Source organism: Salvelinus alpinus, chromosome 27 (genome assembly GCF_045679555.1).
Source record: "Salvelinus alpinus chromosome 27, SLU_Salpinus.1, whole genome shotgun sequence".
Classification (NCBI taxonomy): domain Eukaryota; kingdom Metazoa; phylum Chordata; class Actinopteri; order Salmoniformes; family Salmonidae; genus Salvelinus; species Salvelinus alpinus.
The window spans coordinates 17,354,639-17,376,250 of NC_092112.1; the positions used below are offsets into that span (position 1 = coordinate 17,354,639).

The 21,612-nt window shown below is 43.2% G+C and overlaps 1 protein-coding gene across 3 annotated transcripts in view; it reads left to right on the plus strand.

The window, feature by feature from the left end:
* Positions 1 to 21,612, plus strand: part of LOC139556040 (beta/gamma crystallin domain-containing protein 1-like) — a 48,642-nt gene that overhangs the window by 25,865 nt on the left and 1,165 nt on the right. For all 3 annotated transcript variants that reach the window (XM_071369521.1, XM_071369520.1, XM_071369522.1), the window contains 12 exons: positions 912 to 947; positions 1,346 to 1,497; positions 1,895 to 2,021; positions 2,797 to 2,942; positions 5,503 to 5,629; positions 5,987 to 6,016; positions 6,135 to 6,247; positions 6,481 to 6,613; positions 9,773 to 9,912; positions 18,923 to 19,046; positions 19,435 to 19,590; positions 21,245 to 21,404. In XM_071369521.1, coding sequence (XP_071225622.1) covers positions 912 to 947; positions 1,346 to 1,497; positions 1,895 to 2,021; positions 2,797 to 2,942; positions 5,503 to 5,629; positions 5,987 to 6,016; positions 6,135 to 6,247; positions 6,481 to 6,613; positions 9,773 to 9,912; positions 18,923 to 19,046; positions 19,435 to 19,590; positions 21,245 to 21,404 — 1,444 coding nt within the window. The remainder of the gene's footprint in view (positions 1 to 911; positions 948 to 1,345; positions 1,498 to 1,894; positions 2,022 to 2,796; positions 2,943 to 5,502; positions 5,630 to 5,986; positions 6,017 to 6,134; positions 6,248 to 6,480; positions 6,614 to 9,772; positions 9,913 to 18,922; positions 19,047 to 19,434; positions 19,591 to 21,244; positions 21,405 to 21,612) is intronic.

Genomic DNA, 21,612 nt, shown 5'->3' on the forward strand with positions numbered 1-21,612 from the left:
ATTAAATACATGGATTAAACTACATGTCCATAAAATAAATGGAAGGAAGGACGATGAACAACAAACAAGGCTTGTGTTCATTTACAATTTAGCTTTATGTTTTATTCTTTCTCCTAACCTTTGTTTTACCTTTTTTTCTGTTTTCAATGTTTAATTAACTTTTGAAAAAACAGGTGCCAATGTTTAGCAAATCATTTCCAAGGCAGAAGAACAGTACACGCAAAGGATGAACTAAACTATAAATGTTTATCTTTATTTTTGGAATAATCTTCTCGTTTAGCCACATTTTTGCTTTTATTGAATTGTGGAAATTTGTCTAAAGCTACAGTATATATCTTTATGAACATGTATCTTCATGGATGTAGTTTAATCCATGTATTTTATGGACATGTGATAAGATTAATGTGCAAATAGTCATGACTGACTAGTGAGTGAGCTGTTGGCCAACACAAGCATGCAAAATTGGATAGTGACTAGTGAGCAATTGTCAATTGTTCTAATGACGTTTTGCCTTATGTTTCTATGTCCTATACCACTCTATATGAAGGTTATTAAGTTCACTGTCGTACCAAATTACTGAAATTACTCAGACGCAGAGACAGAATGCACTCATTCAATCTGAATGAGGCTTGTCCAGTCTCTGGGCGGTGCAATCTCTCACTATATCTCCTATCTGTCTCCAGCATCTCTCACTATATCTCCTATCTGTCTCCAGCATCTCTCACTATATCTCCTATCTGTCTCCAGCATCTCTCACTATATCTCCTATGTCTCCAGCAGCGTCGCAGCTCATTATGCTATGTGCGTAAATGGCAGAATTTGCATACTGCTGACTCCCACCTCGATGTTGTGTGCTTTTTTAATTAGTGGACTATAGTGCTGTTGTGATTGATTATCTCTGTTTGTTGCAGGGTGCCTTCAAGGTGGAGAATCCTAATGAAGTCAAGGTACGCCATTACTTTACCATTACATTCTGCTTCACTGTCGTCCTCAAGTTGTCCCGGGTTCAAATAGTATTTGTGTTCTTTCAAATACTTTAGCTTCGCTTGATTGAGTTTTCCTGGCACAATGGAGCCAATAGAATAGTCCCAAAAGGACAAACCCTTCTGGCACCCCAGACAGGCTCAATCACATGTTTAAATCATTTAAAACCTGTCTGGTTTATAATTTCACATACTATTTTAGCATGTTGTCAACTAACGTATTGTTGGTCTGACTATGGAAACACAGTGAAAAACAACAACCAATCACAAATCATTACGATCAGGTCTTGGGGTCAATCAGGGGTCAAACACCCTTTGAACTGCTCCCTCCTACCTTTGACCTTTGGCCTTGGTCTCCTCAGGCTGTGCTGTATGAGCGGCCTGGCTTTGAGGGATCCTGTCTGGAGATCGATGGGGACGTGTTCTGTTTTGGAGATGAAGGAGATGAAGAGACATCAAACCTGGAGTCAAACAGACTGAAGTCAGTGGGCTCTGTGAAGATCCTCAGAGGACTGTAAGTTCATATAGCTCTCAAAACGTTCATATGTATTTATGTGGGAGAGAATATGGTTATTAAGAAACACAATACACAATCAACGTGTCGTGTTGTGATAGAGAGTGTTACAAAATGGTACTGTCAGTGATCCTCAAACCTGCTCGGTACTGTGCACTATTGTCCCAGGTTTGAACCATCACACTTGATTCAACTTATCATCAAATTTTCAACACCTTGATAATGTGAATCAGTTGTCTCACTGCTGAGCTGCAACAAAATCCTGCAGTACTGCAGCTCTCCAGAAGCACACGTTTAGGATAATGTGTTACAGTAATGCAACATACATATGAAGTAATATACTGTACAGTGCGTACAATGTAGCCATTGTCTAATTCCCTTTTATTTGCTGTCCCAGCTGGGTGGGGTATGACCAACTAGGGTTTGAGGGTCACCAGCATGTCCTGGAGGAAGGAGAGTACCTGGACTGGAGGGACTGGGGAGGAATGACTGATCAGCTGCTGTCTATACGACCTGTACTGACTGTAGGTATCATGCTAGGACCTAGAACTGAATGGTGTACGATTTGGTATGAAATTATGAATTACAGTATGGATGAACCCCTGCTATAAATGAGCATCAAGCCTCCTCTTGGAGAGGTTTTGCTCTACACTCTTATTTTGTGCTCTACAGTCTTTCCAAAAGGGTTCTTTGGCTGTCCCCGTAGGAGAACCCATTTTAGTTCTAGGTAGAACACTTTTTGGTTTCAGGTAGAACCATATGTGGGAAAGGTTCTTCATGGAACCCAAAAGGGTTCTACCAGGAACCAAAATGGTTCTACCTGGAACCAAAAAGGGTTCTTCAAAGGGTTCTCATATGGGGACAGCCGGGCACCTTTTTCTTCTAAGAGTATATTGTAGCCCTACACAAACACACCTGATTCAGCTAATCAATAGAGTCAGGTGTGCTGTATTAGAGTTGGAACAAAAGCATGCAGGGGAGCTCTCGCCAATGAGGAGGGTTGGGCACCTCTGATGTTTGATATGCCATGCCAATGGTGTAAAGGTAAGTCATGATAGGATATTGTTTCTTATGGTATGCCATGACCATACAATTAGTTATGCAGTACTAAAACAAACTTTCCCCATTCAAGTCTAAAACAAACTTTCCCCATCTGTGATTGATGGACCAGCGGTCATATTGGGTGTACCTATGAGTGTACCAGTCAAATTGCTGTGGACTGAGGGTTTTGTACATTCTAGTAGTTCTACTTCTATGGGCAGGACCAAGGATGTTCTTTGTTTCATTTCCCCATGACAGGATTTCATGTCACCACACCTCAAGATGTTCAGTGAGAGAGACTTTGGCGAACTGGGCGCCAACATCGACATCTTAGAGCCTATCATCAATATAGAGGACACCGGCTATGGGCTGAAAACGCAGTCTGTCGACGTTATGGGCGGAGTGTAAGTCTGAGATCTCTTTCTTTCTCTGTTTCCACCTCTGATGTGCACAGTTAAAGCTACAATCTGCCATTTCAACAGCCTGACCCTGTCACTTTGTTTGGTAAGCTTGGGGATGGGGCTGGGGAAATGTAACCACTTTCAAATTCATACAGACCTATGGAACCATGGATAATTCATTGAAATGACCATTGAACAGGAAATTGTAACAGGAAATGTTACAGATTGTGGCTTTAAATCTACCTTGCCCAGTCTTGTGTGTCTTATAGGAAAATGACCAGTTAGTCGATTACAGAAATTCCGGGCTGTGCTCTGCTATAAAGTGTAAATGTAATGAGACGTCTACATACTGTTAACCACTCATTTACTGTCCTGATTAAAATACTCCAGTGATCTGTAATAGCTCAGGTCAGGTGTCTTGTGTCCTGTGGCCTGGCGGACTACATAGTTCAAAATGAACACTACAAAGCTGGAAATGTAGTGTTCTAATAAACAGAAGCAAAGTTACAATGCAACTTCTAAAAGCATATTTGATCCTGTATAGTTAAAGGTAGACTCAGTGAGATGACGTTGCAACGAGCAGCAGATAGTGAGATGACCGTGATGCAAGACTTTGCACTCACACAGTCACACAGAGGATCTATACCAATGGAGGCTGCTGGGGGGAGCTATAGGAGGACGGGCTCATTGTAATGGCTGGAATGGAATTAATGGAACAGTATCAAACACATTAAACATATGGAAACCACGTTTGACTCCGTTCCATTCATTTCATTCCAGCAAATTACAATGAGCCTGTCTTCCTATAGCTCCTCCCACCAGCCTCCACTGATCTGATCACATGTGCATGTGTGTGCTTCACGCTGCTGCAACGTGTTAGCTACGGGGCCAAAACAGAGGAGAAGTTGTTGCAGAAATGAACCCACTATGTGTATTCAACTTCCCCTCGCTGAGTCTACCCTGAGAGTTTCAGAGAAGCACCAAGTAAACAGCAATATTGTGCCGATTTCCACAACAACTAAGAGCGTTGAAGCGCGTGTTTAAACTTCTCTGCTGTTTTAGTCCCGCATGTTGTAGCTATTGAAACGTGCACATGCGCAGATACCCTGCGCTACTCTGTGAGTGCATCTTCTGGCATCACACTCATCTGCAACATCTGTTGTGCTGCTCGTGGCAACATCATATCTCAGAGTCTCAGATGTTTAACTTATAAGTGAACCTTGACACATACTATCCTACAGCATGTGCAGCCCTCTAGACTTAATTGTTGTTACTAATGTGTCTGTGCTAGCTAATTGTTTCTCACTTTGGCTGACATATCTTCCTGTGTTGCCTGCAGAACTAGGTCTAACGCGTGTTCATTCATGTACAGTATGTTATCTTAAGTTCCTTCTCTCCGGATAAGGGTCGTGTTCATTAGGGCACACCATACCAAAACATTTAAAAACGGAATGCAGAAACAAGCATTTCAAGATCAGGTTGTTCATACACGTTTCACTTCGTTTTTGGAACCTAATGAACAGTTGTAGGGCTGACTGTAGGCTGGCTGCCTCTCCCCGGTTGGCACGTTCAGACAGGGGACCAAAATTCCTCCGAGACATTCAGTCCACGCCTCATTTCCTGGGTCTCTGTCAGTTGGGAACAGGGTGGAGTACACTATGTGCAGCAGAACACTTCCACTTGCTTTTGGAGGAACGTCTCTGGTTCTGTTACAGTGTTGTGAACGCTCGTTATAGTGTACTACATCTCCCTTGTCGTCCCGCTCCCCCGTCGTCCCGCTCCCCCGTCGTCCCACTCCCCCGTCGTGCTTCTCAAACTGTTATTCAACCTGTTGACTCAACCCAGCAGACTCTCTCTCTCTCCCTCCTTCCCTCTCTCTCTCCTCCTACCTATCATATCATTCTCTCTCTCCCCTATCTATCTTTCTCTCTCTCGTCAGCTTCTGCTGTGGTCTTTTCTACACAGGCACAGTCATCAGATACACACTAATCAAAGACAATATTGAGTAGGAGCGTAAGAGCTAATTAACCACTATCTGTATCTTATCTACATGTTTGATCTGAAATGTCAACGTTTAATATCAACCTTGGTTTTAATGACTTTGATTCCGTCTATCTATTCGTTGATTTTGTCTTTGGCGTCATCCATCATAAGAGCACAAAAAATACCGTAAAACTCATTATAATGTGCAGCGCAGTTTAATTTCCCTTTCTCTAACGATGTGCGTTTAGGGTTGCCAAATTACAGTATCTTTCCCTAAATTCCCACAGAGGATTACACATTTCCTGCTTACTCCATCCTGATTCCGGGAAATTTCCAACCGGGATTTCTGGAAAGTTACTCAAATGTTTTCAACCTTAACCTGAGTTTAGTCAAGTGTGGATGCATGTGATGCAACTGCGAGTTTCAGTCTTTGACACTTCTGTTTGAAATGTTATTGTTATTTTGCAAACTGCCAACTGTTCACGCAAAATGTTGGCCCTCGGACTGAAACATCAAGGCACTACCTGAACTTGAACAATAAGAAACAGTACTGAATACGGTCCTCGTGTGTCCCTTCTAGATGGGTGGCATTTGAGGAGGCAGGGTTCTCTGGAAAGGCGTATGTGTTGGAGAAAGGCCTCTACGGAAGCCCAGAGGACTGGGGGGCCCTCAGCTCCAAGATCACATCCGTCATGCCCATCATTCTGGTAAGATCAACACAATATTAAATGACAAATTATTATAATATTATAATGATAAACTAATCATATAATATACTATTAATGTTGCAACAATAAATTATTAACATGATAAAATATTAAATAATTGAAATATTCTGTAATCGGTTACATCCGTTTGGAAAGGGGGCAAGGTCGTGGGAATGACATGAGCCATACAGTATGGGATAATGATGATCTACAGAGAGGTGATAGTGCACTATATAGGGAAGAGGGTGCCAATTTGGGATGCATACAATGATAATAACAAAGTCACCAATACACTGATCCAAGTTGAATTATTTCCTCAGTTCTCTCAATAATGCCCTCATTTGTGGTCTCTTCTAGGATCATCTGGGAAATTCCTCCAAGTTCAAGGTATGTCAACCAAAAGCAACAGGACCAACCTACATTTCTTTGTCATAGATTTTGTAAACCACTCCATGACAGCCCCATATTTGACAGAATCTGACAGTGAATCTGTTGTGTGTCTCAGATGCAGTTGTTCTCGGAGCGGGGGTTCCAGGGTTCTGTCCACATTGTGGAGGACAGTGTTTCTGCCCTGCCACACAGCTTTTCCCTGGGTTCCTGCAAGGTGCTGGCTGGCAGGTGAGTGTCGTACTTGTTATTCAGCCAACGTAATCTGCAGATTTTAACACGTACAGTATCTTTCCCGTACCATTAGCTACATCATTTGCAAGACGAAGTTACTGTTGGCCACAGTCATTTATATCTACAGTTCTAGATGATGCCTATACTTTTATACATTTGCTGTTGGAACATTATGATGGTGGAGAAGAATAATGATAATCTCCATGTCTGTGCGTGTCTGTGTGTTCCAGCTGGCTGGCGTTTGAGGGCCAGGGCTTCACTGAGAGGATGTATGTGTTAGAGGAGGGGGACTACCCTGATCTGAGGGCCATGGGGTGTGTGGAGCCCAACTCCTCTGTCCTGTCCCTGCAGACTATTGGCTTTGTGAGTACTCTGTCTATTAGCTCTCTTTCTGTGATGTAAATGGCACCCTATTCCCTACATAGTGCACTACTTTTGACCAGGGCCATAGGATATATAGTAGTGCACTATGTAGGGAATAGGATGCCATTTGAGATGCACCAAATGTCTATGTCAGGGACGGGCATAGACATGTCTATGTCAGGGACGGGCATAGACATGTCTATGTCAGCGACGGGCATAGACATGTCTATGTCAGCGACGGGCATAGACATGTCTATGTCAGCGACGGGCATAGACATGTCTATGTCAGCGACGGGCATAGACATGTCTATGTCAGGGACGGGCATAGACATGTCTATGTCAGGGACGGGCATAGACATGTCTATGTCAGGGACGGGCATAGACATGTCTGTCAGGGACGGGCATAGACATGTCTATGTCAGGGACGGGCATAGACATGTCTATGTCAGGGACGGGCATAGACATGTCTATGTCAGGGACGGGCATAGACATGTCTATGTCAGGGACGGGCATAGACATGTCTATGTCAGGGACGGGCATAGACATCCCAAACATTCCCACACTGTTCCTGCAACTCACATCTCTCTGCTGGAGGTGAATGCATTGGAAGATGACGTTTTCTGATGTTGCGAATAGTAGACTACACAAAGTGCAATATAGAAATGTGGTTGTGCATCAGCAGATTTACTCTTCTTATGTCAGTCATTGATAGTCAGTCAATTAGCCCATGTCTAACATTTTTCAGAATTCTAAATTTGTTTAGCGGCCAGCTATCTAAACTTGTTATCTTGGTCAAATTACTGGCCGGGGGTCCCCCATTGATTTTTTTAGTCAGTGTCACTTAGATATCATATTAAAAACTGCAAACATTTCTCTCCTCCCGCATGGCAAAATGTGTAGAATTGCAAGAAATGAACTCTAAAACATAAACAACTTCTCTCTGCTGACAAGAGGTGGGCCACTAAGATGTTTTGCTCACAACACATCAAAGTTGCCCATCCCTGGTCTATGTCAACCTTCTATGGCACAAGAAAAAACCTATTTCATCCAATACATTGGATCCACATAATCACGTGACTTCATCCAATGAAATAATTGTTTTTGGACAATTGTTTGGTATAAAGGGTTACAATAGGAATAGTGGCAATCTATATACAGTACAGTCGTGGCCGAAAGTCTTGAGAATGACACAAATATTCATTTTCACAAAGTCTGATGCCTCAGTTTGTATGATGGCAATTTGCATATACTCCAGAATGTTTTGACGAGTGATCAGATGAATTGCAAAGTCCCTCTTTGCCATGCAAATGAACTGAATCCCCCAAAAACATTTCCACTGCATTTCAGCCCAGCCACAAAAGGACCAGCTGACATCATGTCAGTGATTCTCTCGTTAACACAGGTGTGAGTGTTGACGAGGACAAGGCTGGAGATCACTCTGTCACGCTCATTGAGTTCGAATAACAGACTGGAAGCTTCAAAAGGAGGGTGGTGCTTGGAATCATTGTTCTTCCTCTGTCAACCATGGTTACCTGCAAGGAAACACGTGCCGTCATCATTGATTTGCACAAAAATGGCTTCACAGGCAAGGATATTGCTGCCAGTAAGATTGCACCTAAATCAACTATTTATCGGATCATCAAGAACTTCAAGGAGAGCGGTTCAAATGTTGTGATGAAGGCTTCAGGGTGCCCAAGAAAGTCAAGCAAGCGCCAGGACCGTCTCCTAAAGTTGATTCAGCTGTGGAATCAGGGCACCACCAGTACAGAGCTTGCTCAGGAATGGCAGCAGGCAGGTGTGAGTGCATCTGCACGCACAGTGAGGCGATGACTTTTGGAGGATGGCCTGGTGTTTAGAAGGGCAGCAAAGAAGCCACTTCTCTCCAGGAAAAACATCAGAGACAGACTGATATTCTGCAAAAGGTACAGGGATTGGACTGCTGACGACTGGGGAAAAGTCATTTTCTCTGATGAATCCCCTTTCCGATTGTTTGGGGCATCCGGAAAAAAGCTTGTCCGGAGAAGACAAGGTGAGCGCTACCATCAGTCCTGTGTCATGCCAACAGTAAAGCATCCTGAGACCATTCATGTGCTTCTCAGCCAAGGGAGTGGGCTCACTCACAATTTTGCCTAAGAACACAGCCATGAATAAAGAATGGTACCAACACATCCTCAGAGAGCAACTTCTCCCAACCATCCAGGAACAGTTTGGTGATGAACAATGCCTTTTCCAGCATGATGGAGCACCTTGACATAAGGCAAAAGTGATAACTAAGTGGCTCGGGGAACAAAACATCGATATTTTGGGTCCATGGCCAGGAAACTCCCCAGACCTTAATCCCATTGAGAACTTGTGGGCAATCCTCAAGAGGCAGGTCGACAAACAAAACCCCACGAATTCTGACAAACTCCCAGCATTGATTATGCAAGAATGGGCTGCCATCAGTCAGGATGTGGCCCAGAAGTTAATTGACAGCATGCCAGGGTGGATTGCAGAGGTCTTGAAAAAGAAGGGTCAACACTGAAAATATTGACTCTTTGCATCAACTTCATGTAATTGTCAATAAAGCCTTTGACACTTATGAAATGCTTGTAATTATACTTCAATATTCCATAGTAACATCTGACAAAAATATCTAATGACACTGAAGCAGCAAACTTTGTGGAAATTAATATTTGTGCCATTCTCAAAACTTTTGGCCACGACTGTATATGTGGGCTCAGGAGACGTTTAAGTAGCTTGAAGGTTTAAGGTCGGTATCAAACAAAGAAGGTCACTATTTAAATGTATGAACATGTTTAGTCATTCAAACAATAAAACGGTCACCAGTAATGTTAAGAGTTGGTGTTCTCATACCATTGTCAGACGTATAAATAACCTCTCCCTCCCTCTCTATCCTTCTCTTCCTCTCTCCCCCTCCCTCTCTCTTCCTCTCCATCCCCCTCCCCCTCTCCCTCTCCTATTCTCTCTCCCTCTATATTCCCTCTCTCTCTCCATCCTTCTCTTCCTCTCCCTCCATCCTTCTCTTCCTCTCTCCCCCTCCCTCTCTTCCTCTCATCCCCCTCTCTTCCTCTCCATCCCCCTCCCTCTCCCTCTCGTTCTTCCTCTCTCCCTCCCTCTCTCTATATCCCCTCCCTCTCCTATTCTCCCTCCTCATAGGAGTTCTCGCTGCCCTCTGTCACCCTGTTTGAGAGGTCAGGTCTGCGGGGAAAGAGGGTGGTTCTGACCAACAGCTCGGTTAACCTGCAGCTTGCCGGAGGCTGCAGCCTGGTCCAGTCTGTCCTGGTGGAGGGAGGCATGTGAGTACATACAGCACAGCCTGTCTGTCCTCATGTCTCTGTCTGTGTCTGTTGTCTCTGTCTGCCTACCTGCTTGTCTCTCTGTCGAAGGTCATATATTTGTATGCATGGGCCTCCTAGTCTCACGCACCAGATAGTCCTCCCCAATAGCCTGTGGACAAGGTTTTGGGGCCCTTCCAATCCACAGACAGAGCTCTGTGTTCTCTGTGTGGGTGTGTCACTGGGTAGTGATTGTGTGTGTGTGTGTGTCTAAGAGAATCCTAATGACGGCTCCCCAGGAACCGTATCTGTTATGTTTATATCCTTACAGCGCATACTATATAAAAGGAACACCAAACTGGAAAGATAATTTTTCTTTGGAGCTGTTAGAAACGACACCGTCGTGTGACACAAAAGCACATCCTTTATCTACTGACACAGCCATTTGGAGTCCTTTATCCACTGACACAGCCATTTGTAGTCCTTTATCCACTGACACAGCCATTTGGAGTCCTTTATCCACTGACGCGGCCATTTGTAGTCCTTTATCCACTGACGCGGCCATTTGTAGTCCTTTATCCACGGACGCGGCCATTTGTAGTCCTTTATCCACTGACACAGCCATTTGTAGTCCTTTATCCACTGACACAGCAATTTGTAGTCCTTTATCCACTGACGCGGCCATGTGTAGTCCTTTATCCACTGACACGGCCATGTGTAGTCCTTTATCCACTGACACAACTATTTGTAGTCCTTTATCCACTGACACAACTATTTGTAGTCCTTTATCCACTGACACAACTATTTGTAGTCCTTTATCCACTGACACAGCTATTTGTAGTCCTTTATCCACTGACACAGCTATTTGTAGTCCTTTATCCACTGACACAGCTATTTGTAGTCCTTTATCCACTGACACAGCTATTTGTAGCCCTTAATCCAGCTGACACAGCCATGTGTAGTCTTTCTTTCAACGCTTAATACAAGCAGTTCACACACTGTGAGCCAATTAATCACTGTATTTAAAAATGCCAAAAGGTTTCTCATGAGTCATAGCACTCCTTCACACCCCAGACCAGTTCATCAACCTTCTGTAAACACAGAGCGAAGTACACTTCACACAAGTTGCCTGCGTGGGTAGTAGATCAGGTGACTATAGTGGGAGCTATTATTGCACAGTTCACAGTTGTGGAAATGTTGCATAGAGTTTAGTCTAGTGTAGAATGCACAGTCAGCAGGAAGGAGGAGTTTAGTCTATTGTAGAACATACTGTCAGCAGGAAGTAGGAGTTTAGTCTAGTGTAGAACTTATGGTCAGCAGGAAGTAGGAGTTTAGTCTATTGTAGAACATACTGTCATCAGGAAGTAGGAGTTTAGTCTAGTGTAGAACACACAGTCAGCAGGAAGTAAGAGTTTAGTCTAGTGTAGAACTTATGGTCAGCAGGAAGTAGGAGTTTAGTCTAGTGTAGAACAGACTAGATCAGGTGACTAATTGGAGCTATTATTGCACAGTTCACAGTTGTGGAAATGTTGCACCAAGTTTAGTCTAGTGTAGAACGCTCGGTCAGCAGGAAGTGGAGTTTAGTCTAGTGTAGAACTTTTGGTCAGCAGGAAGTAGGAGTTTAGTCTAGTGTAGAACAGACTAGATCAGGTGACTAATTGGAGCTATTATTGCACAGTTCACAGTTGTGGAAATGTTGCATCAAGTTTAGTCTAGTGTAGAACATACGGTCAGAAGGAAATAGAAGTTCAGTCTAGTGTAGAACGCGCAGGAAGTTGGAGTTTAGTCTTGTGTAGAACGCATGGTCAGCAGGAGTTTAGTCTGGTGTAGAACACACGGTCAGCAGGAAGTTGGAGTTTAGTCTTGTGTAGAACGCATGGTCAGCAGGAGTTTAGTCTGGTGTAGAACACACGGTCAGCAGGAAGTTGGAGTTTAGTCTTGTGTAGAACGCATGGTCAGCAGGAGTTTAGTCTGGTGTAGAACACACGGTCAGCAGGAAGTTGGAGTTTAGTCTTGTGTAGAACGCATGGTCAGCAGGAGTTTAGTCTGGTGTAGAACACACGGTCAGCAGGAAGTTGGAGTTTAGTCTTGTGTAGAACGCATGGTCAGCAGGAGTTTAGTCTGGTGTAGAACACACGGTCAGCAGGAAGTTGGAGTTTAGTCTGGTGTAGAACGCATGGTCAGCAGGAGTTTAGTCTGGTGTAGAACACACGGTCAGCAGGAAGTTGGAGTTTAGTCTTGTGTAGAACGCATGGTCAGCAGGAGTTTAGTCTGGTGTAGAACACACGGTCAGCAGGAAGTTGGAGTCTCATCCAGGCAACGGGGGACTGTGTATTTTTTACTACCATGTTGCCCATAGCACAGGATAATACACTGAACGCATTATTAAGAAACGCTATCTTACCTCTGAAGTTGCTACAGATTTTATTGAGTGTATGACCACTACCCCATCACCTATTCTGCCTTCCTCTTGTGATGATTTAGTTGATAGTTTTTATTGCAATTTAAGGGCAACTGTTGATGCCATAGCTCCAGTAAAGTTGAAAAGGGCCACAGCCAAACGGAGAGGCCCTTGGATGAGTGAGTAAACTAATCAATTAAAGAGAAATTGCAGGAAGGCAGAGCGGAAGTGGAGAAAGTCAAAGTTGCAGGTCCATTATGATATTCTGAGAGAGCAACTTGGCATATATAAGTATTCAGACCCCTTCCCTTTTTCCACTTTGTTACTTCAGCCTTATTCTAAAATGGATTTTAAAAATCCTCATCAATCTACAAACAATATCCCATAATGACAAAGGCGAAAACATGTTTTCTAATTTATAAAAAATAAAAAACAGAAATACCTTATTTACATACAGTTGAAGTCAGAAGTCTACATACACTTAGGTTGGAGTCATTAAAACTCGTTTTTCAACCACTCCACAAATTTCTTGTTAACAAACTACTTTGTGCATGATTGTTTACAGACAGATTATTTCACTTATAATTCACTGTATCACAATTCCAGTGGGTCAGAAGTTCACATACACTAAGTTGACTGTGCCTTTAAACAGCTTGGAAAATTCAGGAACATGATGTCATGGCTTTAGAAGCTTCTCATTGACATAATTTGAGTCAATTGGAGGTGTACCTGTGGATGAATTTCGAGGCCTACCTTCAAACTCAAGCCTTTTTGCTTGACATCATGGGAAAATCAAAAGAAATCAGCCAAGACCTCAGAAAAAAATGTGTAGACCTCCACAAGTCTGGTTCATCCTTGAGACCATTTTCCAAACGCCTGAAGGTATCACGTTCATCTGTACAAACAAAAGTACGCAATAGTACCGCTCAGGAAGGAGAAGCGTTCTGTCTCCTAGAGATTAACGTACTTTGAGTGAAGAGTGCAAATCAATCCCAGAACAACAGCAAAGGACCGTGTGAAGATGCTGGAGGAAACAGGTACAAAAGTATCTATATCCACAGTAAAACGAGTCCTATATCGACATAACCTGAAAGGCCGCACAGCAAGGAAGAAGCCACTGCTCCAAAACCGCCATAAAAAAAGGTTTGCAACTGCATATGGGGACAAAGATCATACTTTTTGGAGAAATGTCCTCTGGTCTGATGAAACAAAAATAGAACTGTTTGGAGGAAAAAGAGGGAGGCTTGCAAGCCGAAGAACACCATCCCAACCGTGAAACACGGGGGTGGCAGCATCATGTTGTGGGGGTGCTTTGCTGCAGGAGGGACTGATGCACTTCACAAAATAGATGTCATCATGAGGATGGAAAATTATGTGGATATATTGAAGCAACATCTCAAGACATCAGTCAGGAAGTTAAAGCTTGGTCGAAAATGGGTCTTCCAAATAAATAATGACCCCAAGCATACTTCCAAAGTTGTGGAGAAAATGGCTTAAGGACAACAAAGTCAAGGTATTGGAGTGGCCATCACAAAGCCCTGACCTCAATCCTATAGAAAATGTGTTGGCAAGGAGGCCTACAAACCTGACTCAGTTACACCAGCTCTATCAGGAGGAATGGGCCAAAATTCATTGAACTAATTGTGGGAAGGTTGTGGAAGGCTAATAAAAACGTTTGACCCAAGTTAAACAATTTAAAGGCAACGCTACCAAATACTAATTGAGTGTATGTAAACTTCTGACCCACTGGGAATGTGATAAAATAAATAAAAGCTGAAATAAATAATTCTCTCTACTATTATTCTGACATTTCACATTCTTAAAATAAAGTGGTGATCTAACTGACCTAAGACAGGGAATTTTTACTAGGTTTAAATGTCAGGAATTGTGAAAGACCTTAGCCAAATACATTTAAACTCAGTTTATGTAAACTTCTGACTTCAACTGTAACTATTCAGAACCTTTGCTATGAGACCCGAAATTGAGCTCAGGTGCATCCTGTTTCCATTGATCATCCTTGAGATGTTTCTACAACTTGATTGGAGTCCACCTGTGGTAAATTCAATTGATTGGACATGATTTGGAAAGGCACACACCTGTCTATATAAAGGGCCCATTGTTGACATTTGTAACGGTTTTGACTTGAGGTTATTGTTTGAAGAGGTGCCAGGTAGGTTGTGCCTACCAGAGAAAATATTGCTTTCTCATTTTGGTTTGGGAGGGAATGAGTCCTGTCTGGTCCGTCAAGTCTACACCAATACAAAGGACTCATGTAAAAGTCAGGATGGACATACACTTTTCATAAACCCTTAAAACATTGGAAATAACTGCAAAACAACTGTTCTTTTGTGTTGGTTGTCTTCCCAAAATAAATGATCACACACGTAATAATATAACAAACAATAAGCTCTGGTTCCTCAAGAAAAGTCACGTACCTCGGGCCTAAAAGAGTCCAGCCCGGTAAAGGAATTCAGTGAACCCAAGTGACCTCAGTCACTCAATTGTCATTTCATAAAGTGATGCGTAAACTTGGTCTCATTAATACAAATCAGATTGCAATCAACTTTTTTACCACATAACTATAAAGTGTCATCTCTGTAGTCTTCACTACAACTGAACACATAAATCATCATGGTATACATCACACCAAAACAAATAAAAAACGTTGTAGTCAGACAATCCAATCCGACAAAAGATCTCCAGCGGAGAAAGGCCACGAAGAAACAGCGGAGACCAACTGAGATGTGTAGTCCAAAAGAAGAAATGAGTGGATCCGATCCTGGTTAAACTTGAGACAAGGCTACAAAGCACACTTTTAAATACAACAAAACAAATGGAGTAAAGAATATTCAGAACTGAGGGCTGAACATATCCTCATTCGCACCACCATCACAACCCCATTTTGCACAGCTGATGCTGGCTATATAATTGGGAATTAAAAGGGAAGCGCCCTATTGGAAGAAGCACCGAAACGGTTCAGACAAATTCAGGGCCGTCACACAGTGCATGTCAGAGCAAAAACCAAGCCATGAGGTCAAAGGAATTGTCCGTAGAGCTCCGAGACAAGATTGTGTCGAGGCACAGATCTGGGGAAGGGTACCAAAACATTTCTGCAGCATTGAAGGTCCCCAAGAACACAGTGGCCTCCATCATTCTTAAATGAAAGACGTTTGGAACCACCAAGACCCTTCCTAGAGATGGCCGCCCGGCCAAACTGAGCAATCAGGGGTTGCGTGCCTTGGTCAGGGAGGTGACCAAGAACCCGATGGTCACTCTGACAGAGCTCCAGAGTTCCTCTGTGGAGATGGGAGAACCTTCCAGAAGGACAACCATCTCTGCAGCACTCCACCAATCAGGCCTTTATGGTAGAGTGGCCAGACGGAAGCCACTTCTCATTAAAAGGCACATGACAACCCGCTCGGAGTTTGCCAAAAGGCACCTAAAAGACTCTCAGACCATGAGAAACAAGATTCTCTGATCTGATGAAACCAAGATTAAACTCTTTGGCCTGAATGTCAAGTGTCACATCTGGAGGAAACCTGGCACCATCCCTACGGTGAAGCATGGTGGTGGCAGCATGCTGTGGGGATGTTTTATAGTGGATGGGGCAGGATCGAGGAAAAGATGAACGGAGCAAAGTACAGAGAGATCCTTCATGAAAACCTGCTCCAGAGTGCTCAGGACCTCAAACTGAGGCGAAGGTTCACCTTCCAACAGGACAATGACCCTAAGCACACAGCCAAGACAACGCAGGAGTGGCTTCAGGACAAGTCTCTGAATGTTCGAGGTGCCTAACCAGAGCCCGGACTTAAATCCGATCGAACATCTCTGGAGAGACATGAAAATAGATATGCAGCGACGCTCCCCATCCAACCTGACAGACCTTGAGATCTGCAGAGAAGAATGGGAGAAACTCCCCAAATACAGGTGTGCTAAGCTTGTAGCATCATATCCAAGAAGACTTGAGGCTGTAATCGCTGCCAAAGGTGCTTCAACAAAGTACTGAGTAAAGGGTCTGAAAATGTATGTGATATTTCCGTTTTTTTATTATAATACATTTGCAAAGATTTCTACAAACCTGGTTTTGCTTTGTCATTATGGGGTATTGTGTGTGAATTGATGGGGGGGGGGGGGACAATTTAATACATTTTTGATTAAGGCTGTAACGTAACAAAATGTGGAAAAAGTCAAGGGGTCTGAATACTTTCCGAATGATTGTATAACAAGGCAATTAGAAATGCCAGACGGGCAAATTTTTCTAGCTTGGATCACTAAACAATCAGAATAATTTGAGAGTGCTCTTCTCGACTATTGATGGCCTGATAAATCCTACCCCCGCAGACCTATGTGAACTTTCCTCCACATCTAAATGTGATGAGTTTGTAGCATGTTTCAGAGATAAGATACCCTGCCTTATGTTGGTTATCAGACAAGCAAGACCTGATGAGAAGTTTGTCCCCTAATCTAGCACGCAAAGGCACTATGGATTTAATTTCCCTGGTTTACACAGACATGCTCAGGAAAGTGATATCACAACTTAAGTCTTCTACCTGCCTTCTCGATCCTATCCCCACCACCTTTTCAAAACGGTTTTTAATTGCATTTCTGAAGAAATGCAAGCTATTGTTAATCTCTCCCTGTTTACAGGCATTTTCCCCACTGCACTAAAAACTGCTATGGTGAAATCCCTTCTGAAGAAAGTAATCTAGATTCTTCAGCTCTTAGCAAATTTCAGCCGATCTCCAACCTTCCTTTCTAAAGCAAAATTCGGGAGAAATTGTTTTTCAAACAGCTAAATTATTTATGTGCCAACTGTCTTTAAAAAAAATTGAATCTGTTTTTTGTGCCCACCACAGCACAGAGCCAGCTTAAGTTAAAATGCTAAATGATCTACGAGTGAACACGTGCCAAACAGCTCTTTGTACTCTTGGATTTATATGCTGCATTCGACACTGTTGACCATAATGTCCTTCTGGACAGACTGGAGAGGTGGGTTGGTCTCTCCGGTCCAGTTCTAAATTGGTTTAGGACCTATTTAACCGGTCAAGAGTTTTTGTCACCCTTGGTGAACATAACTCAGAGAAAATGCGTATCACATGTGGCGTTCCACATGGTTCGATTTTGGGTCCGGTACTGTTCAGTTTATACGTGTTACCCCTTGGCAGCGTTATCAGAAAGCACAGCACTGATTTTCCCTCGTACGCAGACGATACACAACTTTTTTTTAGCTCCACGGATAAATTATTAGACTGTATTAGGGATTTAAATACTTGGATGGCTGACAACTTCCTCCAGCTAAATCAAGACCGAGGTAATTATTGTTGGAGCCAAAGCACAGAGAGAGAATCTGGCCACAAATGTTAATTCACAGGCAATAAAGATAAAATACCAACTAAAAAACCTAGGTGTTATTTTACATTCTGAACTCCATTTCAAATCACACATTAGGAATGTGACCAAAATAGTTTTTACCACCTGAGGAACATTGCCACGGTGTGGCTGTTTCGCTCTCAGGCTGATACAAAAATACTCACTCATGCTTTTATTACAAGCAGGCTTGACTACTGTAATGCTCTCCTGTCTGGTCTACCCAAGAAAGACATTTGTCAACTGTAGAAACATACAGAATGCTGCAGCACGGGTACTGACCAAGACCAGCACAAATTACAATGGTTTTAAGGTCTCTGCACAGGCTGCCTGTGAGTTTCAGAATTTTTTTGAAGATTATTAGATTGGTTTTTAAATCAATCCACAACTGTGCATCCCAATACTTGTCAGACATGCTTTTAAGTTGTACCCAGTAGGTCCCTCAGGTCCTCTGGCCTTTTATCTGTCCCAAAGCCTCAGACCAAGAGGCATGGAGAGGCAGCCTTTAGTTATTATGCCCCCAGCCTCTGGAATAGCCTGCCAGAGAACCTGAGGGGGGCTGAAACTGTGAACATATTTAAAAGAGATCTTAAAACACACCTTTTTAGCTTTGCTTTTCTTAAGGGTGATTTTCAGTTTTAATTGTTATTTTTCTGTTTTTTTATCCTCTTATGTTTGTTGTGTAGTAAATATTAACGTTTTTTTTAAGCACATTGCGTTGCATTCCATGTCTGAAATGTGCTGTATAAATAAAGCTTGATTTGATTTGGAAGGGGGGAAGGGGCTTGGAATCGTGGGATATTATGAGGTAGTGAGGCTTGGTCCAGACCAGTGGAAAGTTCCCAATGGTGTGTGACATTCAGACTGGAGATGTGGACTCACCTCTGCAACACACAGAAACACAAGGAGATCCAGCAGGGTCAGACCTATAACTCATGAGTGGGACTTTCTTGCAGGGAGAGAAATGGGATGAGGCCAAATGAATGGCGCTTTTGATTCCAGATAAAGCGATGACATCAGCACAGACAGAATGTTCCTGTGTTGATGTGTTCTAGTTTCTATGGGGGTTGAGTGGGTGAAAAGGCAAAGCAATCATTATTCACTAGTTGATATGTGAGACACTTAGTTTGGTAACTGTGTTTTGACCTTGTCATTGATTGAGTGAAAAGTTAAAGGAATAATTTGTCTGATATGTGAGACACTAAGCTTTGCTATTGTGTATTGATACTTTTTGATTGACACTTGGTTACTTCTGATTGACAGGTGGGTGCTGTATGAGGGGATCAACTACCGCGGAGCTCAGATTCTGCTGAAGCCCGGCGAGGTGCTCGATTGGCGAACATTCAGCAACTGGCAGCGAATCGGATCCCTGCGCCCACTGATCCAGGTAAGAAGCCATCTCAAATGTGATAACATGATTATATGGGCACACAGAGATTAAGGCCAGGATTCAAACCTAGTTTCGTTATAGAGCTACGCACTATAACAGATTTTTAAAGGTAATTTACACTTGAGCCAACATCGGCAGCGTTTACCGTTAATGTGATCTCTGCCAAAGTCAGGGAAAATACCTTTTAAAAGGTGCGCTGTTGGCTTCTATAGTGCACTACTCTGTAACGGCCCCATCAATGGAGCTTTGCATAATATTCTGTGTGAGCACAGGGGCTGCATGGCAGACAGGGAATACATTGACAGCATATTGAACTGAGAACTACTTATGGTTCATAGACAGTGAACCCTAATCCAGTGTGTGTGTTTGTGTGTTACCTGAGCAGCGACAGGTGCACTTCCGGTTGAGGAGCCAGGAGGGCCTTCTAATGTCTGTCACTGGGGAGATGGATGACATCAAGCTGATGCGTATCCAGGCAACGGAGGAGATGGGCGGAGTCGAACAGATCTGGTTCTATCGGGACGGACATCTCCACTGCAAGGTAGCATCGTCATGGCAACAGGGTGTTTAGAGTAAAGCCCTGCAGGGGCATGAATTTTTAAGCCTTGCCCATGCCCGTGACGTTCAGACCCTACCCAGGCCCGTGACGTTCACGTTCAGACCCTACCCAGGCCCGATTGCTTCTGACAAATTTAAGGCCCTGCCCGAAATCAGAAGTAACTTCCTCCATTAGTAAATCCATTAGCCGCTCCTCTCTGTCACTTTTATCGCTCCCTGCGTGCAGGCAGCTCACTCTACAGGCACTCTGCTCATGGCGAGTCTGTGTATCCATAGTAATGGGCAATGAATGGAGGAACATATAACGCCCCACCCAGCAGACTGTCAACCAATTGCGTTCACGTTCTCATGCTGCGTCACGTGCTTGCTAAGCTAATCGTCACACAATCCCTTCTCAAAATCAGGGTGTGAGTCGAGAAACGTGCCTATTTTCCTCAATAAGTACATAATGTCACAATTCCAAAGCTATACAGATAACAAGTTAATTATCTCACATCTCTGAAGATTTGTAATGTTGTACTTCTGGTTGACAAAATTCATGCTAATGTTGGGTTTTTGAGCTAGCACCCAATTGATTCCCATTCACGCCTTGAGAGAGAGCTCTCCTTGTCCCAGAATGGACCATGTGTCCCATTGATGTAGCATGGGCAATGTACACAATGGCCGTTAATAGGATACCAATGGAGTTTTCCATTTCCTTAAAAGTATCTCTGGCTCTGCTCAACAAACGAAGAGACATGAGAGAGCAGTTAGCTGTTACCTACTTTTGGTCACTCTAAACTCAAGGAACATTATACGTTTTTTTAAATAATCTTTGTTTTATATTTGACAAGTTTGAAGCACTTCTGACACCATGTTATAATCTTAGTCAGATATGACTACTGTGCAGCAGAGCACAAGCAAATGGCTCAACTTCAATATGTTAGTGATCAATGTAGTGATACCCGAGCCCTTATGTAATTGATGAGAAAACTTACCCGGCTTTAACCCAATGTAAAATGTCGGAGCTCGTCGGGCTCGGGTCGGGTAGCACAGCTTCAGTTTAGAGAAGGTGGACAGGCCAGGAAAACTGTGACTTAACAAGCACTAGAGCCGGGGTATTTAAATCAGATCCTGGAGTACTGCTGGTTCTTGGGTAATCAAATCCTTGGGGATTTGTTAAGTATTCTATCTATAGAGTAGTCTGTCTTGGCCGTGGGCTACACCTACTGTACAGTTCTAATAGTTTATGCTTCCAGAGAAGCACTCTGAACATGGCCTTGTAACTTCACAGAAATTGAATGCCATCCATTTCATTGTTCATGGACTATCGACGAGGATCCTGCACCCAACTATTTTTGAGAGTAGAACTTTTGAGTAAGCACGTCGATTATTATTTCATGAACTTTAAATTTCCGACCCATGACTTTAATTAGTGAGTTCATAACAGCCTTTGTACTCTGGACTCCCTGCCACGTCTCACAACATCATGCTCTATGTTGCACTTATATGGTTTATTACAACACTCAACTAGTTTTTATGCTTGATGCAGGCCCATTCTTTATTTAAAGTGTGTGATTGAATGTCGGTACAAATGATTTCCTCTTTAGAGGATAATAAAGTTTTTCAAGCTAAAGTTTTCTACTCTGTCTGTCCAGGTGCAGGAGGATTGCTGTGTGGCCCCGTGCAGTGTGGCCATGACAGGCAGTCGTATGGGCCTCTCACCTGAGCCTGGCAAACAACCCTCCTGCTGGAGCATTACGCCTGATGGCCTCATCCGCTACACCGCCAGCCCCGACCTGCTCCTGGAGGTCAAAGGTGAGGCAAAAACAACAACAAACATGGGATACCAGGTTCATATTCACTAGGCTACACAAATGAATATGACTCCAACTCCCCAGCCACTCCTGTGGATCTGAGAGGATTTGATAGGTAGGAGCAATATGACGACATTGCTACCCAGCCAATCAGAAGGCAAGAAAAACCTATTGCAATAATAACTCAAAGCTACAGGAACTAGTCTGTG